The sequence below is a fragment of the Pristiophorus japonicus genome, chromosome 1, assembly GCF_044704955.1.
Source record: "Pristiophorus japonicus isolate sPriJap1 chromosome 1, sPriJap1.hap1, whole genome shotgun sequence".
In the NCBI taxonomy this organism is placed as follows: Eukaryota; Metazoa; Chordata; class Chondrichthyes; family Pristiophoridae; genus Pristiophorus; species Pristiophorus japonicus.
Genome location: NC_091977.1, coordinates 85,720,805 through 85,748,474, shown reverse-complemented (window position 1 = coordinate 85,748,474; position 27,670 = coordinate 85,720,805). Strand labels below are relative to the sequence as shown.

The window sequence follows — 27,670 nt, the reverse complement described above, 5'->3', positions numbered from 1 at the left end:
ATCTCTTGTAATAAAGGCCAACATACCATTTGTTTTCTTAATTGCTTGCTGTACCTGCATGTTAACTTTCAGTAATTCGTGTACAAGGACACCCAAGTCCCTCTGAATACCAACACTTCCCAATCTCTCACCATTTAAAAAATACTTTGCTTTTCTTTTTATTACCAAAGTGGATAATCTCACATTTCTCCACATTATATTCCATTTGCCATGTTCTTGCCCACTCATGTAGCCTGTCTATATTCCCTTGAAGTCTCTGCATCCTCCTCACAATTTACATTCCCACCTAACTTTGTATCATCAGCAAACTTGGATATATTACATCTGGTCCCCTCATCCAAATTATTGATATAGATTGTGAATAGTTGGGGCCCAAGCACCGATCCTTGCGGCACCCCACTAGTTACAGCCTGCCAACCCAAGAATGGCTCGTTTATTCCTACTCTCTTTTCTGTCCTTAACCAATCCTCAATCCATGCTAGTATATTACCCCTAATCCCATGAGCACTAACTTTGTTCAATAACCTCTTATGTGGCACTTTCTGACAATCCAAATAGAAAGACAAGGTGCTGTTCCTCAAGCTTGTGTTAATTTTCATTGGATAATTAGAGTTAAGGTTGCTGAATGCCCCATCAAAAGATGAAGTCCTTGTAAACGTTTGCCTTAAGATAACATTCTGGCCAGTGTGTGGCTAATAATAGATCCCAGCGGTTATGGTTGCCTGATGTTCCTCTCGAGCGGCAGGTCGGGGCCATAAAAGGAGCGGCGTGGAGGTGGCCATGAGCAGCGTGGAGGTCTGCCACTACAAGGTACAGTGCGAGCTGATCCAGGAGGGCGACAGCTGTGACGAGTGGCGTCATCAAGGTCCAGGTCAGTGATTGGAGCGTGGTCAGATACAGCAGGAGCGGCAAGGTCGGGGCAAAGGAGCAGCGAGAGACTATAGAGAGACGTGATCGGAGCCATGGGGAGGTGGGAGTTCGGGGCCAGGGGGCAGCATGGGCCAGCCCACACTACAATATGTGTGCGCACTAGGTCCGTGCAGCAGAGCTGGTCTCCAGTTGTCTTGGGCAAGCCTTGCCACAGGACCAAGACCTAGCTCTGTCAAGCGTGTGGTGGCTGAGGTGCAACGGCCACTCCACGTTAAAAAAAACTGCACGCACAGGCATCTTCCACCCTTCAGGATTTAGTTTGGGTCCTTCATTGAAACACCTGTGCACTCGTCCTTTTTTTGGGTGGAAGCAAGTCATCCTCGTTTCGAGGGACTGCCTATGATGTTCCTTCATTATTTCAGCGGAGAAGCTAACGCGTTTAAAATAAACGAATAATGCCTCCATTACAAACATCAAACTGTCACGGTGTTATTTCAGTGTCCTTATCTTCTGATAGATTTAAATAGCGTGCAATTTTAACCACTCTCGATCTCATTTTATCGCACAACGAATCACAATAATGTGCAGGCACATTTTAACTGGTGAAGTTTAATTACATCGAATTATTGGGAATTATCCGGTTGCATTTTATTATATTTCGAAAAAATCCAGAAAATTGTCTCAAACTGAACGTGTGCTTGTCATTAATTCTATATATGCAGAAAAACATGTATTTTTTTTTATCACATTATAAAAGTAATCTAGAGTTTCATCTGCACGGGAAATTTCCCGTGATAGTTCTGATTCACGTATTGTGTTGCAATTGTACGATGCTCAACATCAATCATTCATCTGTATCCTTTTTCCGTTTAAATATTGCCAACCCAAGGGATCCAAAATGACATTAAAAATAACATAAGGTTCATAGCCTAAGACAATTTAACTATGGTTATTTTCGAGGTATCTGAAACAATAACTGGACTGTAAAATGTGGCAGAATAAGTCTACAGCTTCACGGAGAAGTGGAATTATGTATAAATCCTGCGGTATATATATATGCGGTAATATATAACTGTGGATCATACATCGATACTAGTAAAAAGGTCAAGGTACAGATTTGCAAACAGCGTTTATTCAAATAAATGAAGACAAGTAACTCAGACATAACGAAAGATTTAGTACCCCTACATTGCGACGTTTTCATTCTAAATTTTTGGCCAATGTGATCTGCCATCGCTATATGCTCGTTTCTCCTGGAGATCGGAGTATAACGGTGTTTAAATAAAGCCACTCCGGCTGTTTAAGGACTTTTTTTATCTTCTCCTTGTCCAAAGGATTGCAACCACATCCTTTGAGGCGATTGCTACTGTGCCATTTCCTAGATGCGATTGATATGCGGAATGTTGGGATTAGGGTCTGGTTTAACACCTCTGTTCCCAGGCGGCTCAGCCAAACACCTTTTAACAATGATTTCAACGTCGACTGGACGAAGCTCCCCCAAATATGCAGGCACACTGCAAAGCGGTTTCGTTTCGCTAAGTGTGCCACGCTGAGTTCTTTCACAGAGTCCTCACAATAAGTTACAACCCGTGACCTTATCGCCCTGTGTTTATTTACATCAGCACATGCCAAAACACCGACAAACACCAATGCAAAATTGTCCTATAACTAAACAGAATTGAGTCCTACGTTTCAGTATTTAGACCAACTGGGGTCAAATTTCGAAGAAAAATAGAGCTAGGTTAATTCCAGTACTTTACATTCACTAAGTTACGACTGTTAAAAGTAATTATTGGGCTGTAGATATTCACCTTTGATACAAAATGCACCGGTTTAGAATGTACGTCCAGCTCACACTGGTTGCAGTGTTATCACAGTGTTGGAACTTATTGCTCAGATATCCCGCGCCCGTTTATGCCTTAGAAATTACATTTTATTTGTTTTCGGCCCCTTTCCCGCTAAACGCTTTACGAACAAAGGATAACGATTTTCCAGTTCTGTCCGCATGTTTACTATCTTGAAGATGATTACTAGTTTTAAGGAGAACGTTTTGGTCAGGTTTTTTAGCCTTGCAGTCACTGTTGCTGGGTTGAATTTGTTTTACAGGATTCGAGACGTAACCGGTCGGGACCCGTTGTGCAGACAGAAAAAGATGCCGATTTTAATCGATTTGCCCTTCACCGGTAGAACGAAAACCATTCGGGAAAGTTTTTAAACGGCACTACAAAGAATAGCGAACGGGAGCAGATTCGGGGTTTATTTCTATCACAGTCAGTCCATCATTTCATCGGCACTGTTCAAAATACATCATTTAAATGCTTTGTGTTAACAGTAATTGGTGAACAGCATTATTTCATTTATTTTAATCTAAACAACTGATTTATAAAACACTCCACTTGCATTTAGTCGTAAAGTTAGAATCCCATTAATATTATTCATCATGTATTGCCTGGGCTATTTTCAGTTGATTGTATAACGATCTCCCACTTAACCACAGACATTCTCATTACCCAGCTCCTTCCCCTTACCCCAGTCTCCAAATTCCTCAGTCCGGGTTCCTCCCAATCCTTTCTTCACGTCCAATTCCTTATTCCAGATACCTGGAGAGCCACTTCCCCAAACAGAGCTCTCCACGGCGCATGCGCCAAGCCATCCTATAAATTTGTGCCCAAACTCTCCTCTTTGCCAAAAAAAATCAAGAATTCGCAGATGCACCTCAGTGGAGAAGGAGAAAAGATACCTCCATCTCAGCCAGAAAACACTCGGGAGCAAATGCCAGCTGAGGACCAAGCGAAGTGTTGCTGCTCTCAGTGAATCATCAGCCGCAGGCAGCAGACCAGTTGGAAAAGAGCGAGCCTTTTCTCTTCGCCTCGACCCCGGAGCATCAGGCGAGGCTGGGGGACAGGGGCCTGTGGATTTTAGCCTTTGGAGGCTGAGGGATCCCGCCAGAATTTGTGCTCATGACACTGTGTGGAGATCCGAGCGTTAGGGACCAGCAGAAGATGGTGGGGCCCGAGGAAGCAGAGATCGACATTATTGGGGATGGAGATGGGGAGGAGGATGAGGAGGAGAGCACCGAAAGGCAAGGACTGTACTTTCTCAGTGCCCGCGGGGACGGAGAAAGACTGCCAACAGGAGAAGCGGAGCAATGCGAGACAGACTGCTCGGTAGACTCGGAGAGCAGCGACATGAGCGGGAAGCCCAAGGTGAGCCTGGTGAAACCTCCCTACTCCTACATCGCCCTGATCACCATGGCCATTCTGCAGAGCCCTCAGAAGAAACTGACCCTCAGCGGCATCTGCGAGTTCATCAGCAGCCGCTTCCCCTACTACAGGGAGAAATTCCCCGCCTGGCAGAACTCCATCAGGCACAACCTGTCCCTCAATGACTGCTTCGTCAAAATCCCCCGTGAGCCCGGGAACCCGGGAAAGGGCAACTACTGGACCTTAGACCCGGCATCGGAAGACATGTTCGACAACGGCAGCTTCCTCCGCAGGAGAAAGCGATTCAAGAGGCACCACCACCATGAGAGCGAGCTGATGAAAGACCGCGGCGGCCTGCTGCTCTATCACAACTTCACCTGTTACGGCCGGCCCTACCTCCTCCACCCGCACACATTCATTCAGCAGGCGCCCTTCAGGTACATGCCCGTCCCCGATGGTGCTGTCATCTCCAGCCCTGCTCAGAGCCTACCCTACCAGCGCCTCGGCAGGAAGACTCCCCCACACTCGCAGCCCAGCAGCCCAGCTCTGCAGATACACCTTCAAACCATCGCTTCCAAGCCCGGCGCCGCTGGCTCCAACCGGGCTTCGTTCAGCATCGAAAACATAATTGGGAAAACATCAAATGCTCCATCGGGGACCCTGCCTCCCTGCTCAAACTCTCCAGTCCAGCCTGAATATTGCAGCCTTCTCCACTCGGCCCCTTGCTTGCTGTCTACGGTTTTAAACATGTCCACAAGAACTGTCTACAGCCCCGGGAACAATGCTCTGATCGGGGCACTCTCAACCAGGCAACAGCTCCCTCTCTGCTACCCGCCATAAAAGAAGTTGCAGTGCCCTGGTGCTCGCCTCCCTCCCTCTCTCTCCCTCTTCCAGCTCCCCGTTCTCCCGTGGGACCTTGTTCAGACACAGCCCGCTACTTCCCCGAGTCCCGGACTGGCCACAAAGTTCACCGAATGCGTGACTGGCGGTGCAACTCGTTTTACCAATTTGTTGTAGATTATTTTTACAATAACCAACGACTGTGTTGGTTCCTTTACATTTGTGCTGTATTAGCGGATGAGATAGATAGGTACATGATATTTACCTATCACACTGAACTTGAAAGGATCATTGTTCAAATATTCCAAAGCTGGAAATTTGAAATACAAACAGAAAATGCTGGAAATACTCAGCAGGTCAGGCAGCATCTGTGGAGAGAGAAACAGATTTAATGTTTCTGACGAAAGGTCATCGACCTGAAACGTTAACTCTGTTTCTGCCTGACCTGCTGCGTACTTCCAGCATTTTCTGTTTTTATTTCATAATTCATTGATCGATAATTCAAGAACTCGATGGTGTTCATTTACAGAAAATAATCGTTATAATTAATATAGACATCGACTAGGATTTATAGATTTAAAATATAAAACACATGCACGATTCGGCAAGAAATCACAGGCCCCTCGCAATGGCTCCACCGGGTTTGGTTTCTACATTTTGTACCTAGGTGCTGAAAGTTCGTTTCAACACTATTTTACTTGAAGTTACGGACAACCAAATGGGTGACATTTTCAAGCGCAGATCTCGAACAGGTCATCTCATCGTCCTGTGTAAAGATACAAAGACACCTTTGTGGTGCAATATCCTTTCTTCAGTCTGAAAGGTTCATTCTTGAGATACGAAGTGGTAACTGCGTGCGTTAGAATATTGCGAATCTACATGTATTAAAGTGTGCTTTATGGAGAACTATTTATTCTAAAAAATCGCAACTCTTGTATTTGAAAAACTTCTAGTTGTTATCAATCGACCGCAGAAGCAACTCATTCCTGTGCGATAGATGAACAGAATTGTGTTCCAGTTTCATGTAATGCTGAGTCTCTAGGGTGGTGTTTTGGCATCCTTTAATGAAATCGCTTGGGTTTTATTGCAACTTTAACCTTGAAAAATCCAATAAAATATGTTTGATGATACAGTATTAATTGATTTTACCTTGGTAGCATTTTTGTAAAAAGAGCATAATTTCAAACGTCCCTTCTGTTTCTCATGTTTGTAAGTAAATCAAATATATTATTTCTGTATGACGGTGTCTGCTATGGCTCAGTCTGCAGCACCCTCTCCTAAAGGTAGAAGATTGTGGGTTCAATTCCCACTCCAGAGACTGGAGCACAAAATCTAGGCTGACACTCCAGTACAGGGCTGAGGCACCGTTAAAGTGCCTTCTTTGGGATCAGATGTTAAACCAAGGCCCCATCTACCCTCTCATATGGAGGTAAACGATCCCATGGCACTATGTGAAGATCAGGAGAATTCTCCCCGTGGCCAATATTTATCCCTCAACCAACATCACTAAAAACAGATGTTATCCGATTGCTGTTGAGGCATTTTGCAAGTTGGCTGCCGCGTTTCCTGCATTCAAACAGACTACACTTCAAAAAGCACTGGCTTTGTAAAGCGCGTGGGGAGATCCTGAGATCTACAATTAATATAATTACGTGATAGCAAAATCAATTTTGCACACAAGCGCTTGATTTTATTCAAGTGTTGCAGCGATATAAAACATCGAAAGATTCTAGGAACTTGGTAATTACTTATCGAAACAGGAAGGTAATCTGTCGAACAAAATGATAAAGAATAACACAATGATATATATGTAAAGGATAACACGGTGATATTTAACGAGGCTTACTGTTCTGCAACTTTTAAAACAAATTACAGACTACTAAAAGCCATGTTTAATATAATTACCATCGGAACTTTTCCTTGACAAAACGAACGAAAATTGTCTTTAAAAGTAAATATTGTAACTAGAGAGGATCACGGCAACCTAATGAAATATGTTACAAACAGGTCCCACCTCTAAAAGAGCACGGTTAAACAAGAAAAAACTTGCGCAAACTTACACATCTATGCAATCAAACAAGATTACTTTAGAAAGGAAACACTCAATTTGGATCGAAGTGATTTTTAACAAAGAGGCTTATATGGAATGACAGACAGGTGAAGTGAGCGCGTCAAATAATTAGCTTCAGCTCCGACGTTCAAGTATTTATTTTGCAACAGACAGATCTGTAAAGAAACCGGAAAATACCGCCGATTTTACACTTCAGAAAGTCAGTATTCCTTTACTGAAGTTTGTTTTTAATATCGGAGACATTCTCTGAGATGCACCGCTAGTCAATCCGTACCATAGAGCATGCCCATTATTCACAGCAATGTAAAGGTGCATGAAGACGGAAGGATTTCTGAGCGCGGAAAACAAGGGCAGAACTTCATGTTGCGATAAGTTTTATAGCCATCTTAAATAGTGAACATTATTGTTCTAACACCTCCTAGATTCTTATTTGTTAATCTTATTACTTAATCCAAATACATTGAGTGGAGAAGAGATATTTTCATATTGCAACAACGCTGCGATTAAAATACTTTTCCACTGGTATCTACTCGGGTAATCTGAAAACCTTCATTATTTTCCGCAGGGTACAGCAATTGGTTATTTCTTGCAATATTTATAATGGGATTAAATAACGTTCTGGAGATCACTGCACGCTGGACTCTATAAATGCTTATCCGGTCGTATTGTTCTTGGTTGTATATTTTGTGAATGTACGATTGGTGATGTTCACGGTTGGCGAGACTGGCAGTTTGGCTGATAAATAAAAACACAGGATGGACACAACAAATTGCATTTATACAGCACTTTTAACGTAGAACACGTCCCGAAGCGCTTCACGGAGAGGTAAGGCAAAAAAGGATGCGGACCAGAGAATGATATATTAGGAGTGATGACTAAGACGTGGGTTTTGAGATTCTTACAAACAGAGGGAATTCCAGAGGACGGGACCTGGAAGCTGAAAGTAGGGCTACAATAGGTGGGGCAAAGTAGATGGTCGTTGGACAGAGCAAGAATGACATGATGGACGTGGAAGTAGGTGGTTTGGTGATGGAGAGGGTCTGGGGTTGAAAGCTCAGCTTGTGGTTGCAAAAAGTCTGAATAATTACTGCAATTATATATTTGGTTGTAAAGTATCATCCTTGATTAGTTCCCACACGGCATTCGCCAACGATGGGAAGATGATCTAATACTATCTTTCAATAACCAGGTCACTAATTGGTATGTACCTAATATGGTAGCGAGCCATTGTCGAATTGTCAGCTACTCAGGGAACCGCAAGTCTAGCATTTATAAAAGAAAGACGACTTGCATCATTCACGACCACCGGACACCTCAAAGCGCTTTACAGCCAATTAAGTACTTTTGGAGTGTAGTCACTGTTGTAATGTGGGAAACACAGCAGCCAATTGCACACAGCAAGATCCCACAAACAGCAATATGATAATGACCATATAATCTGTTTTAGTGATGTTGATTGAGGGATAAATATTGGCCAGGATACCAGGGATAACTCCCTGGCTGGCCTTCGAAATAGTGCCATAAGATCTTTTACATCCACCCGAGAGAGCAGATGGGGCCTCAGCACTGCACTGGAGTGTCAGCCTAGATTTTTGTGCTCAAGTTCCCGGAGTGAGATTTGAACCCACAGCATTCTGACTCAGAGGCAAGAGTGCTACCCACTGAGCCACAGCTGGCACTTACAAAGATAGCGGGCCATAATTTGCAGTCAGCAGCGAAGCACAGGACACCAAAGACAGCTGCCCACAGAGATCTCGTGATTTCTGTGGCAAGAAGTTTGCCTTTTTCGACATTCAATTGATTGCAGTGCTCTGCAATGGGAATTCCTAGTGCGATGCTGCAGTGATGGTAACAAGTTGTCTAAACAGCCAATCACATTGCAGAATTCTCAGACAGGAAAGCAAGAAATGAGAAGTTGCTTTTATGTGGGCTTTTAAAAAATATTAGAGAGCGAAATAAAGATTGGAGCACTCACATGAGGATAAGACAGAAGCTGAAATATCATTAACAAACAAAAAAAAGTTTATAACAAATTATTTGTCATCACGGAGAAATGCGACTATCCACAACTATAAAAATTAGTTTTTCAGGGCCAGAACATTTGTTTACCAGTCAAGACCAATGTCCAGTCAACAGCTGTGCAGCTGGCTAGAGCTCCCGCACAGCCGGCTCACCGGCTTTTAAAAGCAAAAACCGCACATGCGTGGACTTTTGAATGGGCCGTGCAGTCCCTAAAATGTTAAAGGGAACATCGGTCAATATGCTGTTAAAACCCCAATTACACCTATTCCAACAAGGCTTAACATTTAATGGGATATTTAACAGCGATATTACCACGGAAAAGCCCAAGCTTATCTGTTTCACTTATTACTCAGATTGTCGGCTATGGGAGGGGGAGGGGGGGTCCACAGCATAGCCAATGCCGGAGCAGCGAATGACTGACCGCAACTTCAGGAATGCCGTGTTTCGATTAATGTTCCTTCAAATTTTTATTTTTGGTGCATGGTCCCTTTAAATTTGTTGCATGGTATCCTTTCCAGCTGAACAGGTGGTGAGTGGCCTGCGTGGGACCTCGCAATCGATGCTCAGCCACGCAGCTCAAAGGGAACGTTGGTTAAGATGCGCACACGCTAAATCCTGAAGTTGCGGTCAGTTTCAGAGGGGCAATAACAGCGAACGCTGGTAGTTCACCATCATTACCCACCACATATTCCGGGCCACCATGGCCTAGACTTTTTTGATCAATAGACAGGGGGAAGAGAAAGGATAGAAGCTCTAATCGCAAAATCGGGCACTAGCTGCTATTTTCCAGCCAGCAAAATAAAAGAACAGAAAATATTGAACAGCTTGTGCCTAATTTTGCATTAAGAGCTTCTATCCCACCAAGTTCTTATGTAGAAAATCTAGCCTAAAAAATGATCTGTGTACTAATAGGAAAAATCACAGAATTTACTTTTGAAGAAAACAAATTATATGTGCTTTTATTACAATCAAAAGCACGAGTTAACTCATATCACTCCTCACAGCCATGTTAGAAACCAATTATACCAACAATGTCAGTTTTACATTATAAAATCATGTAATTCATCTTTAAACATAGCTCAGACGTTTGTTATTGAAGGTGTGATTTTTAAAAACTATTAATAACATTTATTTCAAAATTCTCCATTTTCAGAGGAATGAAAAGTGTAAGACATTTATTACCCATAAACTTGGATTCACAACAAAAGCTTGTTACGTACTCACTGACACTGGTCCTCAATTACCCAGGGCAGCTCATCATTCCTTTTAAAGTCACCAATAATTTGCTACTTCCACTAAAGTTCTATTAGTAAGCAGATTCGAGATAACATACCCATTATGTTATTGGGGAGCTTGGTACGTGCATTCTTCTGTATAGACCTGTGACTAGAAAATCTACATCCAACCAGAAGCATCTACAGTGCCAATCTTTCCCTTTCACCTCCCCCATCCTTACAAGGCAGACATTAAAGATTTATAGTTTTTAAGAAATCTATTGTGTTAGGTTTAAGCTCATAAGCATGTTTTTAATGAAAATGTCCTAGAGTATTCTTTTAGATTGAGCTGCTGAGATTATTGTGTTTTACAAGAGTTATGCAATTAGTGGTTTAGGTGTAACATCACAAGCAGATTGCAGTTTTAATACAAGCTAATTTTCAGAGACTTTTTTGGGCAAAATGTGCGAGTAGAAAGTTACTTCAGTTGAAATGCTGCATGTATTACATTCTGTAACAACATAAAATCTCAATTCTGATTTTAATAGGCATTTTTGTGAAAACTAACACCAAGGGCAAGAATAAATGACAACAGTTGCTACCGTCTATATTGAACAACCCTCCAAAGTAATTGGAAATAAATTTCATTCTTGTCTCTGTTCATCATCTCTTTTTACAAGCCACTGTCCAGGTAGCATTTTTCTCCAGCCAAAGGGGCAAGACATTCTAAGGCCTCCCTATAGCTGACTTCCAGGCAAACAAATGTCCCAAGTGTTAAGCTTGTAATTTTGCCAATGTGTCAGGAGCATAAGTCACATGCTTCTTCCCAGAGAGAATCACAGACAACGACTCCTGGCTGCTTCTGTGTAATTCATATAACTGGTTACCGAGACGCAATGATAGAGCCCTGAGAGTACATAGTTTGTTGGAAGAATGGGTCATAGAATGGAAACCTGAAAATGGAATTTGAGAAAATAAATAACCTTAAATCACCTCCATGCTCAAGCACCCCACCCAAGAAGGCTTGCTTTCATATAGCACTCATAGCTAGCAATCTCGTTCAGAAATGATGGATTCCGAAGAAAAAGAAATCGAAGTGACAGGGAGTATTCCAGACTCAGTCTCAACTTTCACATTGGAAATCAAGTACTCAACCTGTCTGAAGTACCAGCACAGTATGAAACCAAGGGGAGATTTTCCACCTTGGCACTCCCAGCACAGGCCAGAAACACATACTGGGAGCACCAAAGCAGGACATTTCCCCATTATTATGTCATTAATTATTTATCCTTCATGATTTAGTATAGCAGTCCAAATTCAACACTGATATATTATGTACACCAAAGCCGAGGACTTTAAGTGGATTTTTAAAACCACAAAATCAGCAAAATAAAATCCCTAAGATAATTATTCAGTACAAAAGGCAAAATCTTGGGAGAACTGCACACATTTTCACCTGTACTGTGGGTAAACTGTGTAGAAAACATCTAAGTAAACTGCTCGATACATCAGTGATTCTTCAAAACACTCCTGATGTCTGGTGATCAAAAGCGCACTCTGAACAGAATCTGTCACTTGACCAGTAAGCCAAATTCCATCCATTCCTGCAGCATTATACTCAACAGCTGCTTGGCCAAACAACACAGCAAATCAGTTGTGCAGCACTGCATAAATGTCCAAGAATTGTTCAGATTCAACATTACATTTGGAATTTCAGTTTCTATAGGAAGTTCAATACTTGGTTCAGCAGTTTGGAGCAGCAAACTACTAAAGTCACTTAACACTTCAGCAGTTCCCACACCTGTTTTTAAACATGCATCATATAATTAACACATTAGTACTTCAAAGTAGTTATTTGTTAATTCATTATCATTTAGCTAAGGATCCTGATAAAGTAAATAATATGTCTCTCTTATTACTACACTTATGATTGGATACAGTGGGTTAGACACTAGCCTTTCAACTCTGGAATATGAGTACAAATTCAACTTTCAGGACTACCTGTGGGGCTTCAGGATTGGCCTCAGGAACTTGCTGAGTTTCTGCTTCTGATCTGTTTAGTAACCTCTGTCAGAACTGAATGGGTTGAAGATGTTGGATGAGGACATGACAAAGCTGTTATGCTTATTGTGGTCAAATAGTCTGCCAACACAGCATCAGGTCTTGTATATTAATAATGATCTGCAGGTACAGGAGGTATAAAAGGTCAAGGTCACCAGTGTCCACGGAACTGCACGTCAGCAAGTGAGTGAACATCTTTCACAGATGTGGGAGGGGAAAAAGTTGGCAAGAAAAATAAATAAGCTAGCCCAGACTGATGGCATGAAAAGCTCTTCTGTCTGCTGGCTATAATAGCCTTATGTGAAATATGTTCAAATAGTTTCAATACATGTCCTGGTGGGCATGGGCCCATAGCAAAAACTGTCCAGATTCAACATTACATTTGGAATTTCAGTCGAAGACCACAGAATGGCTGATGTTGGAAATAGAAAAAATGTTACAATAGGGTGCGCTCGAGATTGGGCTGATGCACATTGCTGTGATTCTGGAACGTAGGGCTAGAGTCCAGGTTTTGGGGCTCCTTGATGAGGTACTATGATTGAACACAGTGCCTCTGCACTCAGGAGTGGAAAATTGTCTGAGTTCTTGCTAAAGCAGAGGGATCTTTACTCGGCACGTGACACACCTGACCTGGGAGTGCTTAATGCTGACAAAGTGTGCTCAAAACAAAAAAGTGCTCCATTACCCATTTCTAACATCTCTCATATTGATGAAAACAAAATTTACAAAAGGCATTAAAATAATTCTACAAGTGCCATTGGCATAAGAATACAATTTATGCCACTAAACCAGCAGGTCACAGACCAGGGTCAAAGGGCTTCATAGCACATAGATCTGCTTGTTTCTCAAGTAACTTCATCAGTTTACAAGCACGCTAACAAATACAATGGCATGTGTTCTCTTTCTATTTTGCTAGGGATGCTGAGGAAATACGTTAGTGTGCGACTCACTCTTAATGCTGGAGAGTCAGTGAGGTAATATTAACGGTAGTAAATTCCAGCCAGATCATTCTTCCCCAACAGCTGGAGAAGGACTTATGCTAATGAACAGACTGCAAGGAGAGCGCAGGAAGAAAAATTTTAAAAGTCCTCCAGTTTGTGAACAGTGGTCTCCAGTTGAATTATATGTCTGACTTTAATATTTCTATTAAATTTCAGCTGGAATCTCCTAGTTTCATTACAGTTGTAGAAAACAGTTCTTCTAGAATTTCTTTATCCAAGTTTCTACCTGTGGAAAAAAATCAAAATCCAGAATAAGTAAATCATTACAACATATTAGTTAATACAGAAAACAAAGTTCACTAACAGGAGGCAATACTGAAACATTACAAATTTATAGCAAGATCAAGATGGTATTTAATTAATGCATTATTTTGCTTACATATTGCAAAATGCAGCATTTGTCATTTAAAATTACAGGAACACATACAGAATTATGCATGATGGGGAGTGAGTTATCAAAGTTCTACACAATCTATGCAGGAAGGAGTGGCTGCCCCATTTGTGGTCATACAATTTTAAAAAGGTTTCATACACTGCATTCTGGCCTCTTGTGCGTACCTGATTTTAATTATACCACCATTGGCAGCTGTACCTTCAGCTGCCAAGGCCGTAAGCTCTGGAATTCCCTCTCTACATTTCTCTGCCCCTCTGTCTCTCCTCCTTTAAGACGCTCCTTAAAACCTACCTCTTTGACCTGTCTTAATATCGCCTTATGTGGCTCGGTATCAAATGTTGTTTGCCAACACTCCTGTGAAGCGCCTTGGGACGTTTTACTACATTAAAGGTGCTATATAAATACAAGTTGTTGTTGTTGCTGCATCAGCTGATCTACCAAATATCCATTAATGCTTACCGTATACGCATGATGCATGTTAGCTTTTGTTGAGTGATAATAAATTGGGTAATGGTCTACGCCGGTAATTGACCAATAACAACTTGCATTTATATAGCACCTTTAACGTAAAAAAAAGTCCCAATGCGTAATCAGACAAAATTGGATGCAAACACAAAGGAGGAGATATTAGGAGTGATCAACAGATTGATCAAAACAAGGTGGGTTTTAAGGAAGGCCTTAAAAAGAGGAGTAGGGAGTGGACAGGCAGAGGGGGTTTAGACAGGAAATTCCAGAGCTTGGGGCCCAGGCAACTGAAGACATGGCTGCCAATGGTGGAGTGAAAATGGAGTATTCCACAAGAGACTGGAGTAAAAGGAGCAGAGTATTCTGGATGGGGTAGGCTTTAGCAATGGAGGAGGTTAAGGAGAGAGAGAGAAGTGAGGCCATGGAGATTTAAACACAAGGAACAGAATTTTAAATTTGAGGCAATTGGGGATTAGGAACCAACAATATAAGTCAGCAAAGACAATGGTGATGGCCGAGTGGGATTTGGTAATAGGATAAGGGCAGAAAAGTTTAAAATGAAACACATAGTTCAGCTTGGAAGAAAGCTAGATTTATTTTGGTTACTATGTAAAATTTTGTTCTTTTAAATTTAATTGGAAAAATTAGCCTTTTTCGAATTGAAAAATGTGGATGATCCGTGTAACTCATTGTACACCGGCATATCTAACAGAAGTTAAACCTGCTCAAAACATCAAAAGGAAGCAAAAAGCATATAGTATGCCACTTTTCTTGATTACCTATAAATACAAATCTGTTGATTCTTTCACAGTCTGCATTCCAGTTAACAGAAGTTTCTTCTATCTCATAAAGCTCGTGAACACCTTGGACAATCATCTGCTGTGGTTTTTCCTTTATTGACACAATGGCCTGCCAATCAATAAATGTAAGAATAAGCTTATTTGTCTGAGGCAGAAAGTCAAGAAATTGTTCTACTGTGTCAGACCAAAAAAAAGTGTTTATTACCAAATCTACAAATAATCCACATGTACAGAAGTACAAAACCAGGATCAAACTGGAAATTATTACTTGCTTTTCAGCATCAGAATTGGACGTTTTCCAATTATATTTAACCCTGCTTCCAAAATTTATTATAGAAATTAATGAAAATATATTGGCCCCAAATTTTCTGGGGACCTGGAGCAGAATCCCGGAATAAAAGGGGACAAATAAGCTTGGCGGGTCAGAAAATCAGGCATGACCTGGAAACATCGGGTCTTTGCCAAGAAAAGAAGCCAAAAAGAAATTCCCACCGGGGTAGGCGGGAGTTCTGCCTGTACCACAGAAAGCCATGATGTCAAATGAAGGCGAGATCGGCAAAATGGAGTTCCCCCACCAGCATTGCTGTGGCTCCCACCTCCTCAGTACCCAGCAATCTGGATGCTATCCAGAACTGGCATCCAGGTACATGGAGATCTGCAAGCAGGGGGGAGGGGGGAAGGGGGGGGGGCAGGGAGGAGGCAACTGGGGTAAACAGGCCCGAACATACTGTCAGACTGCCAACAGAATCAGGCAAATCAGCCTTCTTTTAATACTGCATCTTGGCCCCAACCCAGCGCTCAAGTTGTTCCCATACCTATGTGGGCTTAGTTGACCCCACCCTGACCCCGGATCCTCTTCTGGGGTCAAGAGTGGAAGTCACAATGACAGGAATGGTGGAATTCCCACTCTGTTGAACTCACAGTGGTGGAGTGAGCCTGATCATTTATGACCCCAATATTTCATGTTCTTATGACTGGATTAACATTTTTTTTTAAAAAGCACTGAATACAAATTTCGATAATCCAGAGATGCCCGACAGTCCCTAGACGACACAAACTAGTAAAAACATACATTTAAACCTCATTTCAACAAACTCTGCTATAACCTTCCCCAGTGCTCATGAATCCTCCACGGCTCAGAAGAGATCTCAGCTTGAAACACTGCAATCCAGAAGTAAAACTTACTGGTTTCCCCATGATCTGTAAAAATGAGGTTTAATAACTATGAATACGCACAGCGGACTTTGTAAGGAGGGTAGTTTCCTGCAAGTACCGACTGTCCAATAGGCTGTCAATAAGAACCAATTTTCTGGAATGCACTATTTACATGGATGATAGCAGTCCAGTTGCTTCCAAACACAGTAATAGACAAACCATCCTTAACTGAAGCAAAATACTGTGGATGCTAGAAAGCAGCAGCATTTCCAGCATCCATAACTGAAATCACACTAGAAATGATCATTAGAAAATGCAAGTCATTTTGTGAAGCCCACTTGCCTGCAAGAAAATAGGTCGCTAAATGTGTCTGGAAATTGCTGAAATTTTTGAAATTCTATGAAATATAATCAGCTATGAAAAACAAAATTAGCATGACATGATCAACACAATTCACCTGCATTTCTTTAAATGCAGATTAAGGTGCACTGTTTGTACAGGACCAGAGGTAAAGGATCTAAATAGTACTTGACCCTACAGTACTTATCAGGATCCTCCAGTACCTCATCCATGACAGCATTCTTTACATGTAAGTTTAGAGAGTTAGTGCAAGTAGCATGCACAACCAAGGGGACATCACAACCAAATCTGAGCCCGTACCATTTCCTAGCATATACTTTCCAACAGAAATCACGATATTAAGAGCAGGAGACCAAGAACGAATTTTTCTGCAAGCCCAGGCCACATCAGGTGCTAACTGAAGCATCCCAGCAGAAATCAGCTAATTAAGTATAGACAAGGGATCAAATCTGAACCTTCCTGGGTTATGTGGATCCGTACACCTGGCGGTGTATTACTCACAAAGCTAATCAGAAAGTCCCATCGGACTTTCAATAAATCGTTCTGTCATTTCCAATTCATTTGTGTTCCTCCATTAATTTTTTTCTAAAAAGAGAATGCGGTTTGATTTTTAAAAGTGGTGCTGATGCTCAAGATTCCCTTATTAATACCGTGATTGAAAGCAGTATTGTACCAAAATGTACCATTCCCGAGCATGGTCATTTCTCTCATTAGGCACTATAACCAAACAGTAAATTAATAATTACCTTTAATCGTATTATATCCATTAAATTGCCTGACTTATTCTTTAAATTTTTTTCCCACAACAGATTCTAAAAGAAAGAAGACAAGCTTGCAGTTATATTGTGCCTTATCACATTCCAAAGTGCTTCAAATAAAATGTATTATTTGTGAGATGTAGTCACTGCTGTTATGTAGGTAAACATAGCAACCAGTTTCCACACATCACAATCCCACAAACAGCAAAAGGATGAATAACCAGCTAATCTTTTCTTAGCAGTGCTGGTTGAGGAATGAGTGTCAGACAAGACACCGGAAACTCCTTGATCTTTGAATAGTGCCATAGGATCTCTAAAGTCAACCCAGACCATCAGAGCAGGTACACAGGGCCTCGGTTTAACATCTAATCTGAAGCACCTCTGAAAATGGAATGCATAGAGTTTTCAGCTTCAATAATGTGCTGAGGTGCTGACAAGAGATTTGAATCCAATGAGAACGCGACCAACTAAAATGACTGGTTTTATAGAGGTATTAGCAATGGCTCAGTCAAAGGTTAATTATCACAAACCCAACTTGGCAAAATAGATTTAAAAACATCTCAAAGAAACACAAAGCAAATGACGACTTTGTAGTAAAGGAGTCAATTAAGCACTCCCATACAAAAGGACAATGCTCTAATATGACTAACATATATGCCTCAGTGCTGCAATTTAGAATGATTGCCAGAGCTACTGAGGAATTTTGGGTACATTTCACAATTTATGCTATTTGTTTCCTCACATTGAAGCTCACACTCATTGCAATATATCTTCGAGCCTGCACCACCATTCAATATGATCATGGCCGATCATGCAACTTCAGTACCCCATTCCTGCTTTCTCTTCATACCTCTTGATCCCTTTAACCGTAAGGGCCACATCTAATTCCCTTTTAATATATCTAATGAACTGGTCTCAACAACTTTCTGTGGTAGAGAATTCCACAGGTTCATAATTCTCTGAGTGAAGAAGTTTCTCCTCATCTTGGTCCTAAATGACTTACCCCTTATTCTTCGACTATGACCCCTGGTTCTGGATTTCCCCAACATTGGGAACATTCTTCCTGCATCTAACCTGTCCAATCACGTCAGAATTTTATATGCTTTTACGAGATCCCCTTTCATTCTTCTAAATTCCAGTGAATATAAGCCTAGTCGATCCAGTCTTTCTTCATATGTCAGTCCTGTCATCCGAGGAATCAGTCTGATGAACCTTTGCTGCACCCTCAATAGCAAGAATGTCCTTCCTCAGATTAGGAGACCAAAACTGTACACAATATTCAAGGTGTGGCCTCACCAAAGCCAGCAAGACTTACTGCAGCAAGACCTCCCTGCTTCTATACTCAAATCCTCTCGCTATGAAGGCCAACATGCCATTTGCCTTCTTCAGAGCCTGCTGTGCCTGGTTGCCAACTTTCAATGACTGATGTACCATGACACCCAGGTCTCGTTGCACCTCCCCTTTTCCGAATCGGTCACCATTCAGATAATATTCTGCCTTCCTGTTTTTGCCACCAAAGTGGATAACCTCACAGCTATCTACATATATACTGCATCTGCCATGCATTTGCCACGTCACCCTGCAGCCTTTTGGCATCCTCCTCACAGCTCACACTGCCACCCAGCTTAGTGTCATCTGCAAACTTAGAGATATTATATTCAATTCTTTAGTCTAAATCATCAATGTATATTGTAAATATCTGGGGTACCAGCACTGAACCTTGCGGTACCCAATTAGTCACTGCCTGCCATTCTGAAAAGGACCCATTTATTCCTACTCTTTGCTTCCTGTCTGCCAACCAGTTCTCTATCCACGACAATACATTACCCCCAATACCACGTGCTTTAATTTTGCATATTAATCTCCTGAGTGGGACCTTGTCAAAACCTTTTGAAATTCCAAATACACCACATCCACTGGTTCTCCCTTGTCCACTCTACTAGTTACATCCTCAAAAAATTCTAGAAGATTTGTCAAGCATGATTTCCTTTTCATAAATCCATGCTGACTTGGGCCGATCCTGTCACTGCTTTCCAAATGCGCTGCTATTACATCTTTAATAATTGATTCCAACATTTTCCCCCCTACCGATGTCAGGCTAGCCAGTCTATAATTTCCTGTTTTCTCTCTCCCTCCTTTTTTAAAAAGTGGGGTTACATTAGCGACCCTCCAATACATAGGAACTGATCCAGATTCTAAGAATGTTGGACAATGACCACCAATGCATCCACTATTTCTCGGGCCACTTCCTTAAGTACTTTGGGATGCAGACTATCAGGCATTGGGGATTTATCGGCCTTCAATCCCATCAATTTCCCTAACACAATTTCTTGAGTTGCAAGCATTTCATTTTAGTATAAATCAAAGCTAAGGAAGAACACTGTGAATATCTTAACATGGTGCAATGTCTTACTGTACCAACATGCTATGCTATGGACTGATGCAATATAGATTCACACTTAAATCACCCACATAATGCATCCCATCTAGTAGACCACAAAAACAACGTCAGAGGCACCATCATATGCAAACCTGATAACACTCACTCATTTAGAATGAAATGAATTCATTTTGTTTTAACTGACTTTTTAAAACTGTTATTCTTTTGACTTTAAAACTCACTTCTAAAATGTTCACAATGCTGACTGGTCGGCACGTCATAGCCCATGATGAGCAAAGCACAAGAATGAAATAATAAGATAAATATTAAAAAGCCATAAAAGTAATTTACAGTTAGCCACAAGTGTTTTTCTGCAAAAAAAAGGTTATGCTCAGACCAAAAAGAAAAAAAAATGTTTTTTAAAAAAAAAAAGAGTATTTAAAAAAAAAACATACCTGAAGGTATATGTTTAAGTCTTCTTCAAGAATCGTGCCAGGGAGTTCAAATGTAACTGTAATGATACTCTGTATTAAATAAAAACAATCTACAGTTGCTGTAGGTAAGACTATCTCATTCAAATTGTTGCAGCTACATCCAGCATTGTAATTATGGATTTTTTAATGTTAAACATCAATAAAGTAACAATATTTCATTGCAAAAAGTCAAATGCACAATGTGTACTTCACAAAATCTCGTTACCTTATCAAGGTGAGGTTGGGCCGTCTGCACAAGGCATAACTTTTCCTGCAAACTAAACAAAATAGCTAGTATAAATGTATTTAATTCTTTCTTTCAAGGTGCATTCAACTATGACTATAGTAAATGCACAGATACATAAAAAAAAAGAGAAAAAGCAACAAGCAGTCAAGGGTATATTATTGCAGGAATGGGAGGATAGGAGTAGACAAGGTAGGAGGTGAGCGTTCTTTCTCCTACATGATTGCTCCATAAAATGGCCTCGTATAAATAGGACATTATTCCAAAGCCAAGAAAATGAACATTGCATTCACATGCAAATTCCACAGAATCCAACATCTGTTTGCCATACTATACAAGACATAAAAAGATGATTATGTCCTATATTGATTAAAAGAACAGTGAAGCACAGTAAAACACATGGGGCTAGATTTTCGGTTTTCAGCTAGTTTTACGCCAAAATTACCGTTTTCGCTGTGCTACTGTTTTTAGGCCTAACTTTCGGCCTTTACGTATGCGCCATCGGTAAAGACAGCATTGCACGAGGATTCGCGGCACAAACTGCGAGTTTTTGCAACTTTAGTCCGGGGCTGGTAGCGCTGCGAGAGGGGCCTTGGAAGGGGAGAACAAAACTAACAAAAAAAAAATTTAAAAAAACATTCAAAAAACCCTTACCTACTAAATTGTTTAGAAATAATCAAAAAATAAAAACGTACCCTTTTTGCAGGTCTTCATACTTTACGCTGCTGACAGGGCTGCACCGACAGATTTCACTGTCGTTATTCTGGGCGCATGGGTCCCGAGAAAGCCGAAAGTACGATGGTAATGCAATCCGCGGCATTGCACGTCGTTTCACGTCAGCGCTCCTTTCCCCGGCGCTATATGAAAGCGCCACCGCAAAGAGGTCACCAAGGATCCCGCCAACCGGGTTTTCACCGCGGAGCATCAAATCTCGGCAAAAACCCGATCATAAAGTTGGCAAAAATCTAGGCCTAGGTCTGTATTGCACTTCTAAAATAAGCTTTTAAAGACAGACATTCAGTTGCAGATGTGACATCAGTTGAAAGAAGCACCAAAGTCACTGATGGTGACTGAATAATGATCAAAATGAACATATTTATCGTTGGGTAGTGTTAACTAGATGTTCAAGATTTTTTTTCTCAGACACAATTTTGACATCTTTATTAAATGACATCAATCAAAGTCATTTGATCACAATGGGAATGTTTACAGTGAAATCCATTTAAACACTTAGGCCCCAAGTTTCCACATGATTTGCTCCTGATTTTTAGGAGCAACTGGTGGAGAACGGAGTATTTTAGAAATCGGAATTCTCCACATTTAAGTTTTCTGCAGTTCTAGTCAGGTAGAACAGTTTCACTTTTGAACAGAATTTTTTTTTCAAAAGGGGGCGTGTCTGGCCACTGACGCCTGATTTGAAAGTTTCCAGTGAAAATGTACTCCAAACTAACTTAGAATGGAGCAAGTGAAGATTTTTGTAGGCTTGAAAAAACTTTGTCTACACATTAAAAAATCAGGCGCAGGTTACAAATTAGGCGTCGGGAACGAGGTGGGGGGAGAGGGCGGGAAAGGGACGTCATTACATTCTACAATAAATCCTTAGTTATACTTATACAAATATTATACAAATAAATCCAACCTGAATAAAAATTTATAAGCAAAGAAAAGATTAAATAAACCATGTTCCTACCTGTGTGAAAGTGCTTCAGGCAGGCCTTTCAGCGGTTTGCCGTCGGGACCGACCGACGGCAGGGGGGGGGGGGCGGGGGGGGTGGGGGAGGCAGGGAGAAGGCTGCAGGAAGCCTCATTACTTGAGGCAGCCGTTCCCGACGGCAGGGGGGGGGGGGGGGGGGGAGGCAGGGAGAAGGCTGCAGGAAAGCTCATTACTTGAGGCAGCTGTTTGCCGTCGGGCCCGACGGACGGCAGAGGGAGAAAGCTGCAAGAAGCCTCAGTGCTGATCATGGAAGGGCAATGTGGTGTTATTAAAAAATGTTAAAAATTGAACAGCTACAAAGAATTTGAATAGTCTCAAACAAGTGCATGTGTCCCGTTTATCACAGTCTATCTTTAATTACAGAATGCACTCCCTCACCCTCACACACAGAAATATCAAGAAAATTAAAATACAAGCCTTTGCAAGGGTTCAATAAACAAATTTTCACTTTTTCTGCAGCACTTTTTAAAATGGCCGAGTGCCAATGTTTCCTTCACACTGCACGTGCGTGAACGCTCCAACGCGCACGCGCAGGGTTGCCGGCACGAAAAAAACTCATTTAAATTGTACCCGCCCCCTCCTACTTACAAAATTGGCGCGAGTGGTAGGCTCCGCCCCCTGCGCGCCGCGCCAAGCAGACATCGAGCTGCAAAGCGCTCGAGAATAGCGCGTTTTTTTTCAGGCGCCGTTTTCGGCGTGAAAAACGGGCGCCCAGCTCGGAAGGGCGCCTGTTTTGCCGCGTGTGGAAACTTGGGGCCTTGTCACTTGAACTCTCCCTCAAACCTATTTGGAGATGAGGCCTATTTATAACCTTGTTATTACAGAAACTGAATGATGCCAGTGACCTTTCTTAAACTTGAATATTCGACACATGAAAATATGCCACCTAAAATTTTTTAAAAATTCTACAGTAGAATTAGCGGAGACTCCCGACGCTGTTACTGATCCAGCAACGGTATAATTGCATGTTCTACATTACTACATCCTTTCAGTTTATACTCGTCAGCTACCATTGATAGCAGAAACACGAAAACATTCTGCAGCTTCTGTTATTCAATCCTCAGGAAACAGGATTTTCATCTATCTCAGATACCACAGCTGATGACATAGCATTGATACAAAGCACCAAAAGTGAATTTACTTTAAAGTTGCATTTGCACGACTACTTTGTTGCTGACAACAGCTTCACCACCAGTTGCAAAGCAGCAGCGTAAATGAGATGATGTTGCCAACATCAGGAGAAATGCAAACTACCAAAAAAGAGTTGGTTCCTGTCCGCAACATCAACAGCAATATAAACACAGAACTAGCCACGCCTCGAGCCAAGCTGTTCCAGTATAGCTACAACACTGGCTTCTACCCGACAATCTGAAAACGGCCCAGGTAAATCCTGTCCCCAAAAATCAGGACAAATCCAATCCGGCCAGTTACTGCCCCATCAGTCTACTCTCAATCATCAGCAAAGTGATGGAAGGTGTCATTGACAGTGCTATCAAGCAGCACTTACTCACCAATAACCTGCTCACCAATGCTCACTTTGGGTTCTGCCAGGACCACTCATCTCCAGACCTCATTACAGCCTTGGTCCAAACATGGACAAAAGAGCTGAATTCCAGAGGCGAGGCGAGAGTGAATGTCCTTGACATCAAGGCAGCATTTAACTGAGTGCGGCATCAAGAAGCCCTAGTAGTGGGGGCTTGTAAAAAGGGAACAGCAATAATCATGGGTGATTTTAACCTCCATATTAATTGGACAAATCAAATTGGTCAGGGTAGCCTTGAGGAGGAGTTCGTAGAATGCATAAGGGACGGGTTCCTTGAGCAGTATGTAATGGAACCAACCAGGGGGCAGGCTATCTTAGATCTGCTCCTGTGTAACGAGACAGGATTAATAAACAATCTCCTAGTAAAGGATCCCCTTGGAATGAGTGATCACAGCATGATTGAATTTCAAATTCAGATGGAGGGCGTACTAAGCTTAAATAAAGAAGACTATGAAGGTATGAGGGCAGAGTTGGCTAAAGTGGACTGGGAAAATAGATTCAAGTGTAGGACGGTTGATGAACAGTGGTGTACATTTAAGGAAATATTTCACAACTCTCAAGAAAAATATCTTCCAGTGAGGAGGAAAAGGTGCAAGAGAAAAGATAGCCATCTGTACCTAACTAAAGAAATAAAGGATGGTATCCAATTAAAAACAAGAGCATTCAAAGTGGCCAAAACTAGTGGGAGGACAGAAGACTGAGAAGCTTTTAAAAGGCAGAAAAGAATGACTAAAAAAATGATTAAGAAAAGGAAGATGGACTATGAAAGTAAACTAGCACAAAATATAAAAACAGATAGCAAGAGTTTCTATAGGTATATAAAAAGGAAAAGAGTGGCTAAAGTAAATGTTGGTCGCTTAGAGGACAAGACCGGGGAATTAGTAATGGTAAACATGGAGATGGCACAAACTCTGAAAAAATATTTTGTATCAGTCTTTATGGTAGAGGACACTAACAATATTCCAACAGTGGATAGTCAAGGGGCTTTGGGGGGCAGGAACTTAACACAATCACTAAGGAGGTGGTACTCAGTAAGATAATGGGACTAAAGGCAGATAAATCCCCTGGACCTGATGACTTGCATCCTAGGGTATTAAGAGAAGTAGTGGCAGGGATTGTGGATGTATTGGTTGTAATTTACCAAAATTTCCTGGATTCTGGGGAGGTCCCAGCAGATTGGAAAACTGTAAATGTAACACCCCTGTTTAAAAAAGGAGGCAGACAAAAAGCAGGATACTATAGACCAGTTAGCCTAACATCTGTGGTTAGGAAAATGTTGGAGTCCATTATTAAAGAAGCAGCAGCTGGACATTTGGAAAAACAAAATTTGGTCAGGCAGAGTCAGCATGGATTTATGAAGGGGAAGTCATGTTTGATATATTTACTGGAATTCTTTGAGGATGTAACGAACAGGGTGGATAAAGGGGAACTAGTGGATGTGGTGTATTTCGACTTCCAGAAGGCATTTGACAAGGTGCCACATAAAAAGTTACTGCACCAGATAAAAGTTCATAGGGTTGGGGTTAATATATTAGCATGGATAGAGGATCGGCTAACTAACAAAGAACAGAGAGTTGGGATAAATGGTTCATTCTCTGGTTGGCAACCAGTAACTAGTGGGGTGCCGCAGGGATCAGTGCTGGGACCCCAACTATTTACAATCTATATTAACAACATGGAAGAAGGGACTGAGTGTAATGTAGCCAAGTTTGCTGACGATACAAAGATAGGAGGAAAAGCAATGTGTGAGGAGGACACAAAAAATCTGCAAAAGGACATAGACAGGCTAAGTGAGTGGGCAAAAATTTGGCAGATGAAGTATAATGTTGGAAAGTGTGAGGTCATGCACTTTGGCAGAAAAAAATCAAAGAGCAAGTTATTATGTAAATGGAGAAAGATTGCAAAGTGCTGCAGTACAGCGGGACCTGGGGGTGATTGTGCATGAAACACAAAAGGATAGTATGCAGGTACAGCAAGTGATCAGGAAGGTCAATGGAATCTTGGCCTTTATTGCAGAAGAGATGGAGTATTGCAGAAGAGATGGAGTATAAAAGCAGGGAAGTCTTGCTACAGCTATACAGGGTATTGGTGAGGCCACACCTGGAATACTGCGTGCAGTTTTGGTTTCCATATTTATGAAAGGATATACTTGCTTTGGAGGCGGTTCAGAGAAGGTTCACTGGTTGATTCCGGAGGTAACGGGGTTGACTTATGAGGAAAGGTTGAGTAGGTTGGGCCGCTACTCGTTGGAATTCAGAAGAATGAGAGGTGATCTTATCAAAACATATTAAGATTATGAGGGGGCTTGACAAAGTGGATGCAGAGAGGATGTTTCCACTGATGGGGGAGACTAGAACTAGAGGGCATAATATTAGAATAAGGAGTCGCCCATTTAAAAGAGATGAGGAATTACTTCTCTCAGAGGGTTGTAAATCTGTGGAATTCGCTGCCTCAGAGAGCTGTGGAAGCTGGGACATTGAATAAATTTAAGACAGAAATAGACAGTTTTTTAAACGATAAGGGGATAAGGGGGTTATGGGGAGCGGGCAGGGAAGTGGACCTGAGTCCATGATCAGATCAGCCATGATCGTATTGAATGGCGGAGCAGGCTCGAGGGGCTATATGTCCTACTCCTGTTCCTATTTCTTATGTTCTTATGTAAAACTGAAGTCAATGGGAATCAGGGGGGAAACTCTCCACTGGATGGAATCATACCGAGCACAAAGGAAGATGGTTGTGGTTGTTGGAGGCCATCATTTCACCCCCAGGGTATTGCTGCAGGAGTTCTTCAGGGCAGTGTCCTAGGCCCAACCATCTTCAGCTGCTTCATCAATGACCTACCCTCCATCGTAAGGTCAGACGTGGGGATGTTCGCTGATGATTCGCAACTCCTCAGATAATGATGCAGTCCATGCCCGCATGCAGCAAGACCTGGACAACATTCAGACTTCGGCTGACAAGTGGCAAGTAACATGTACGCCACTCAAGTGCCAGGCAATGACAATCTCTAACAAGAGAGAGTCTAACCACCGCCCCTTGAAATTCAACAACATTACCATTGCCGAATCCCCTACCATCAACATCCTGGGGGTCACCATTGACCAGAAACTTAACTGGACCAGCCACATAAATAGTGTGGCTACAAGAGCAGGTCAGAGACTGGGTATTCTGTGGTGAGTATTTCACCTCGTGACTCCCTAAAGCCTTTCCACCATCTACAAGGCACAAGTCAGGAGTGGGATAGAATACTCTCCATTTGCCTAGAAGCTCGACACCATCCAGGACAAAGCAGCCCGCTTTATTGGCACCACATCCACCAGCTTAAACATTCACTCCCTCCACCACTGTTGCACCGTGGTTGCAGTGTATACTATCTACAAGATGCACTGCAACAACTCGCCAAGGCACCTTCGACAGCATCTCCCAAACCCGTGGCCTCTACCACCTAGAAGGATGATTGACCTCCATCAACAACCATCTTCCTTTGTGCCAGGTATGACTCCAGCAAGTGGAGCGTTTTCCTCAATTCCCATTGAATTCCATTTTACTAGGGCTCCTTTATGCCACACTTGACCAAATGCTGCCACGATGTCAAGGGCAGTCACTCTCACCTTACCTCTGGAATTCAGCTCTTTTGTCCATATTTGGACCAAGGCTGTAATGAGGTCTGGAGCAGAGTCGTCCTGATGGAACCCAAACTGAGCAGGTTATTGGTGAATAAGTGCTTCTGGACAGCACTGTCGACGACACTTTCCATCACTTTACTGATGATTGAGAGTAGACTAATAGGGCGGTAATTGGCCAGATTGGATTTGTCCTGCTTTTTGTGGACAAGACATACCTGGGCAGTTTTCCACATTGTCGGGTAGATGCCAGTGTTGTAGCTTGACTGGAATAGCTTGACTAGATAATACAGCTGTACTGGAACAGCTTGACTAGATTGTATGACATAATAGACTAATGAATAAGGTCAGAGAATGTGGAATCAGAGGACAAGTAACAGAATTGATAGTTATTTGGGTTCAAGTCAGAAAGCAGAGAATAGGGGTAACGGGTAGCTATTCAGTGGCAGAAGGTGGCAAGTGGTGTTCCACAGGATCAG

At 42.0% G+C, this 27,670-nt stretch overlaps 2 protein-coding genes across 3 annotated transcripts in view; one reads left to right on the top strand and one right to left on the bottom strand.

Moving 5' to 3' along the window:
• The first annotated feature begins 3,830 nt into the window (after positions 1-3,830).
• Positions 3,831-4,913, top strand: LOC139276344 (forkhead box protein D3-like). The gene has a single exon (XM_070894629.1). It carries the CDS (start codon positions 3,831-3,833, stop codon positions 4,911-4,913), a length of 1,083 nt encoding a protein of 360 aa, XP_070750730.1.
• A 1,707-nt stretch (positions 4,914-6,620) lies between these two features.
• The window catches only part of cbwd (COBW domain containing), a 95,122-nt gene continuing 74,072 nt past the window's right edge, over positions 6,621-27,670 (bottom strand). For both annotated transcript variants that reach the window (XM_070881554.1, XM_070881544.1), the window contains exons 12-16: positions 20,294-20,345; positions 20,050-20,118; positions 17,203-17,268; positions 14,921-15,050; positions 6,621-13,508 (exon numbers count right to left, since the gene is read on the bottom strand). In XM_070881554.1, coding sequence (XP_070737655.1) covers positions 13,435-13,508; positions 14,921-15,050; positions 17,203-17,268; positions 20,050-20,118; positions 20,294-20,345 — 391 coding nt within the window. In that variant the 3' untranslated portion in view covers positions 6,621-13,434. The remainder of the gene's footprint in view (positions 13,509-14,920; positions 15,051-17,202; positions 17,269-20,049; positions 20,119-20,293; positions 20,346-27,670) is intronic.

Bases quoted from the DNA above. Each gene is read 5' to 3' on its own strand.
- LOC139276344 (XM_070894629.1), top strand. From the start codon at position 3,831: ATGACACTGTGTGGAGATCCGAGCGTTAGGGACCAGCAGAAGATGGTG.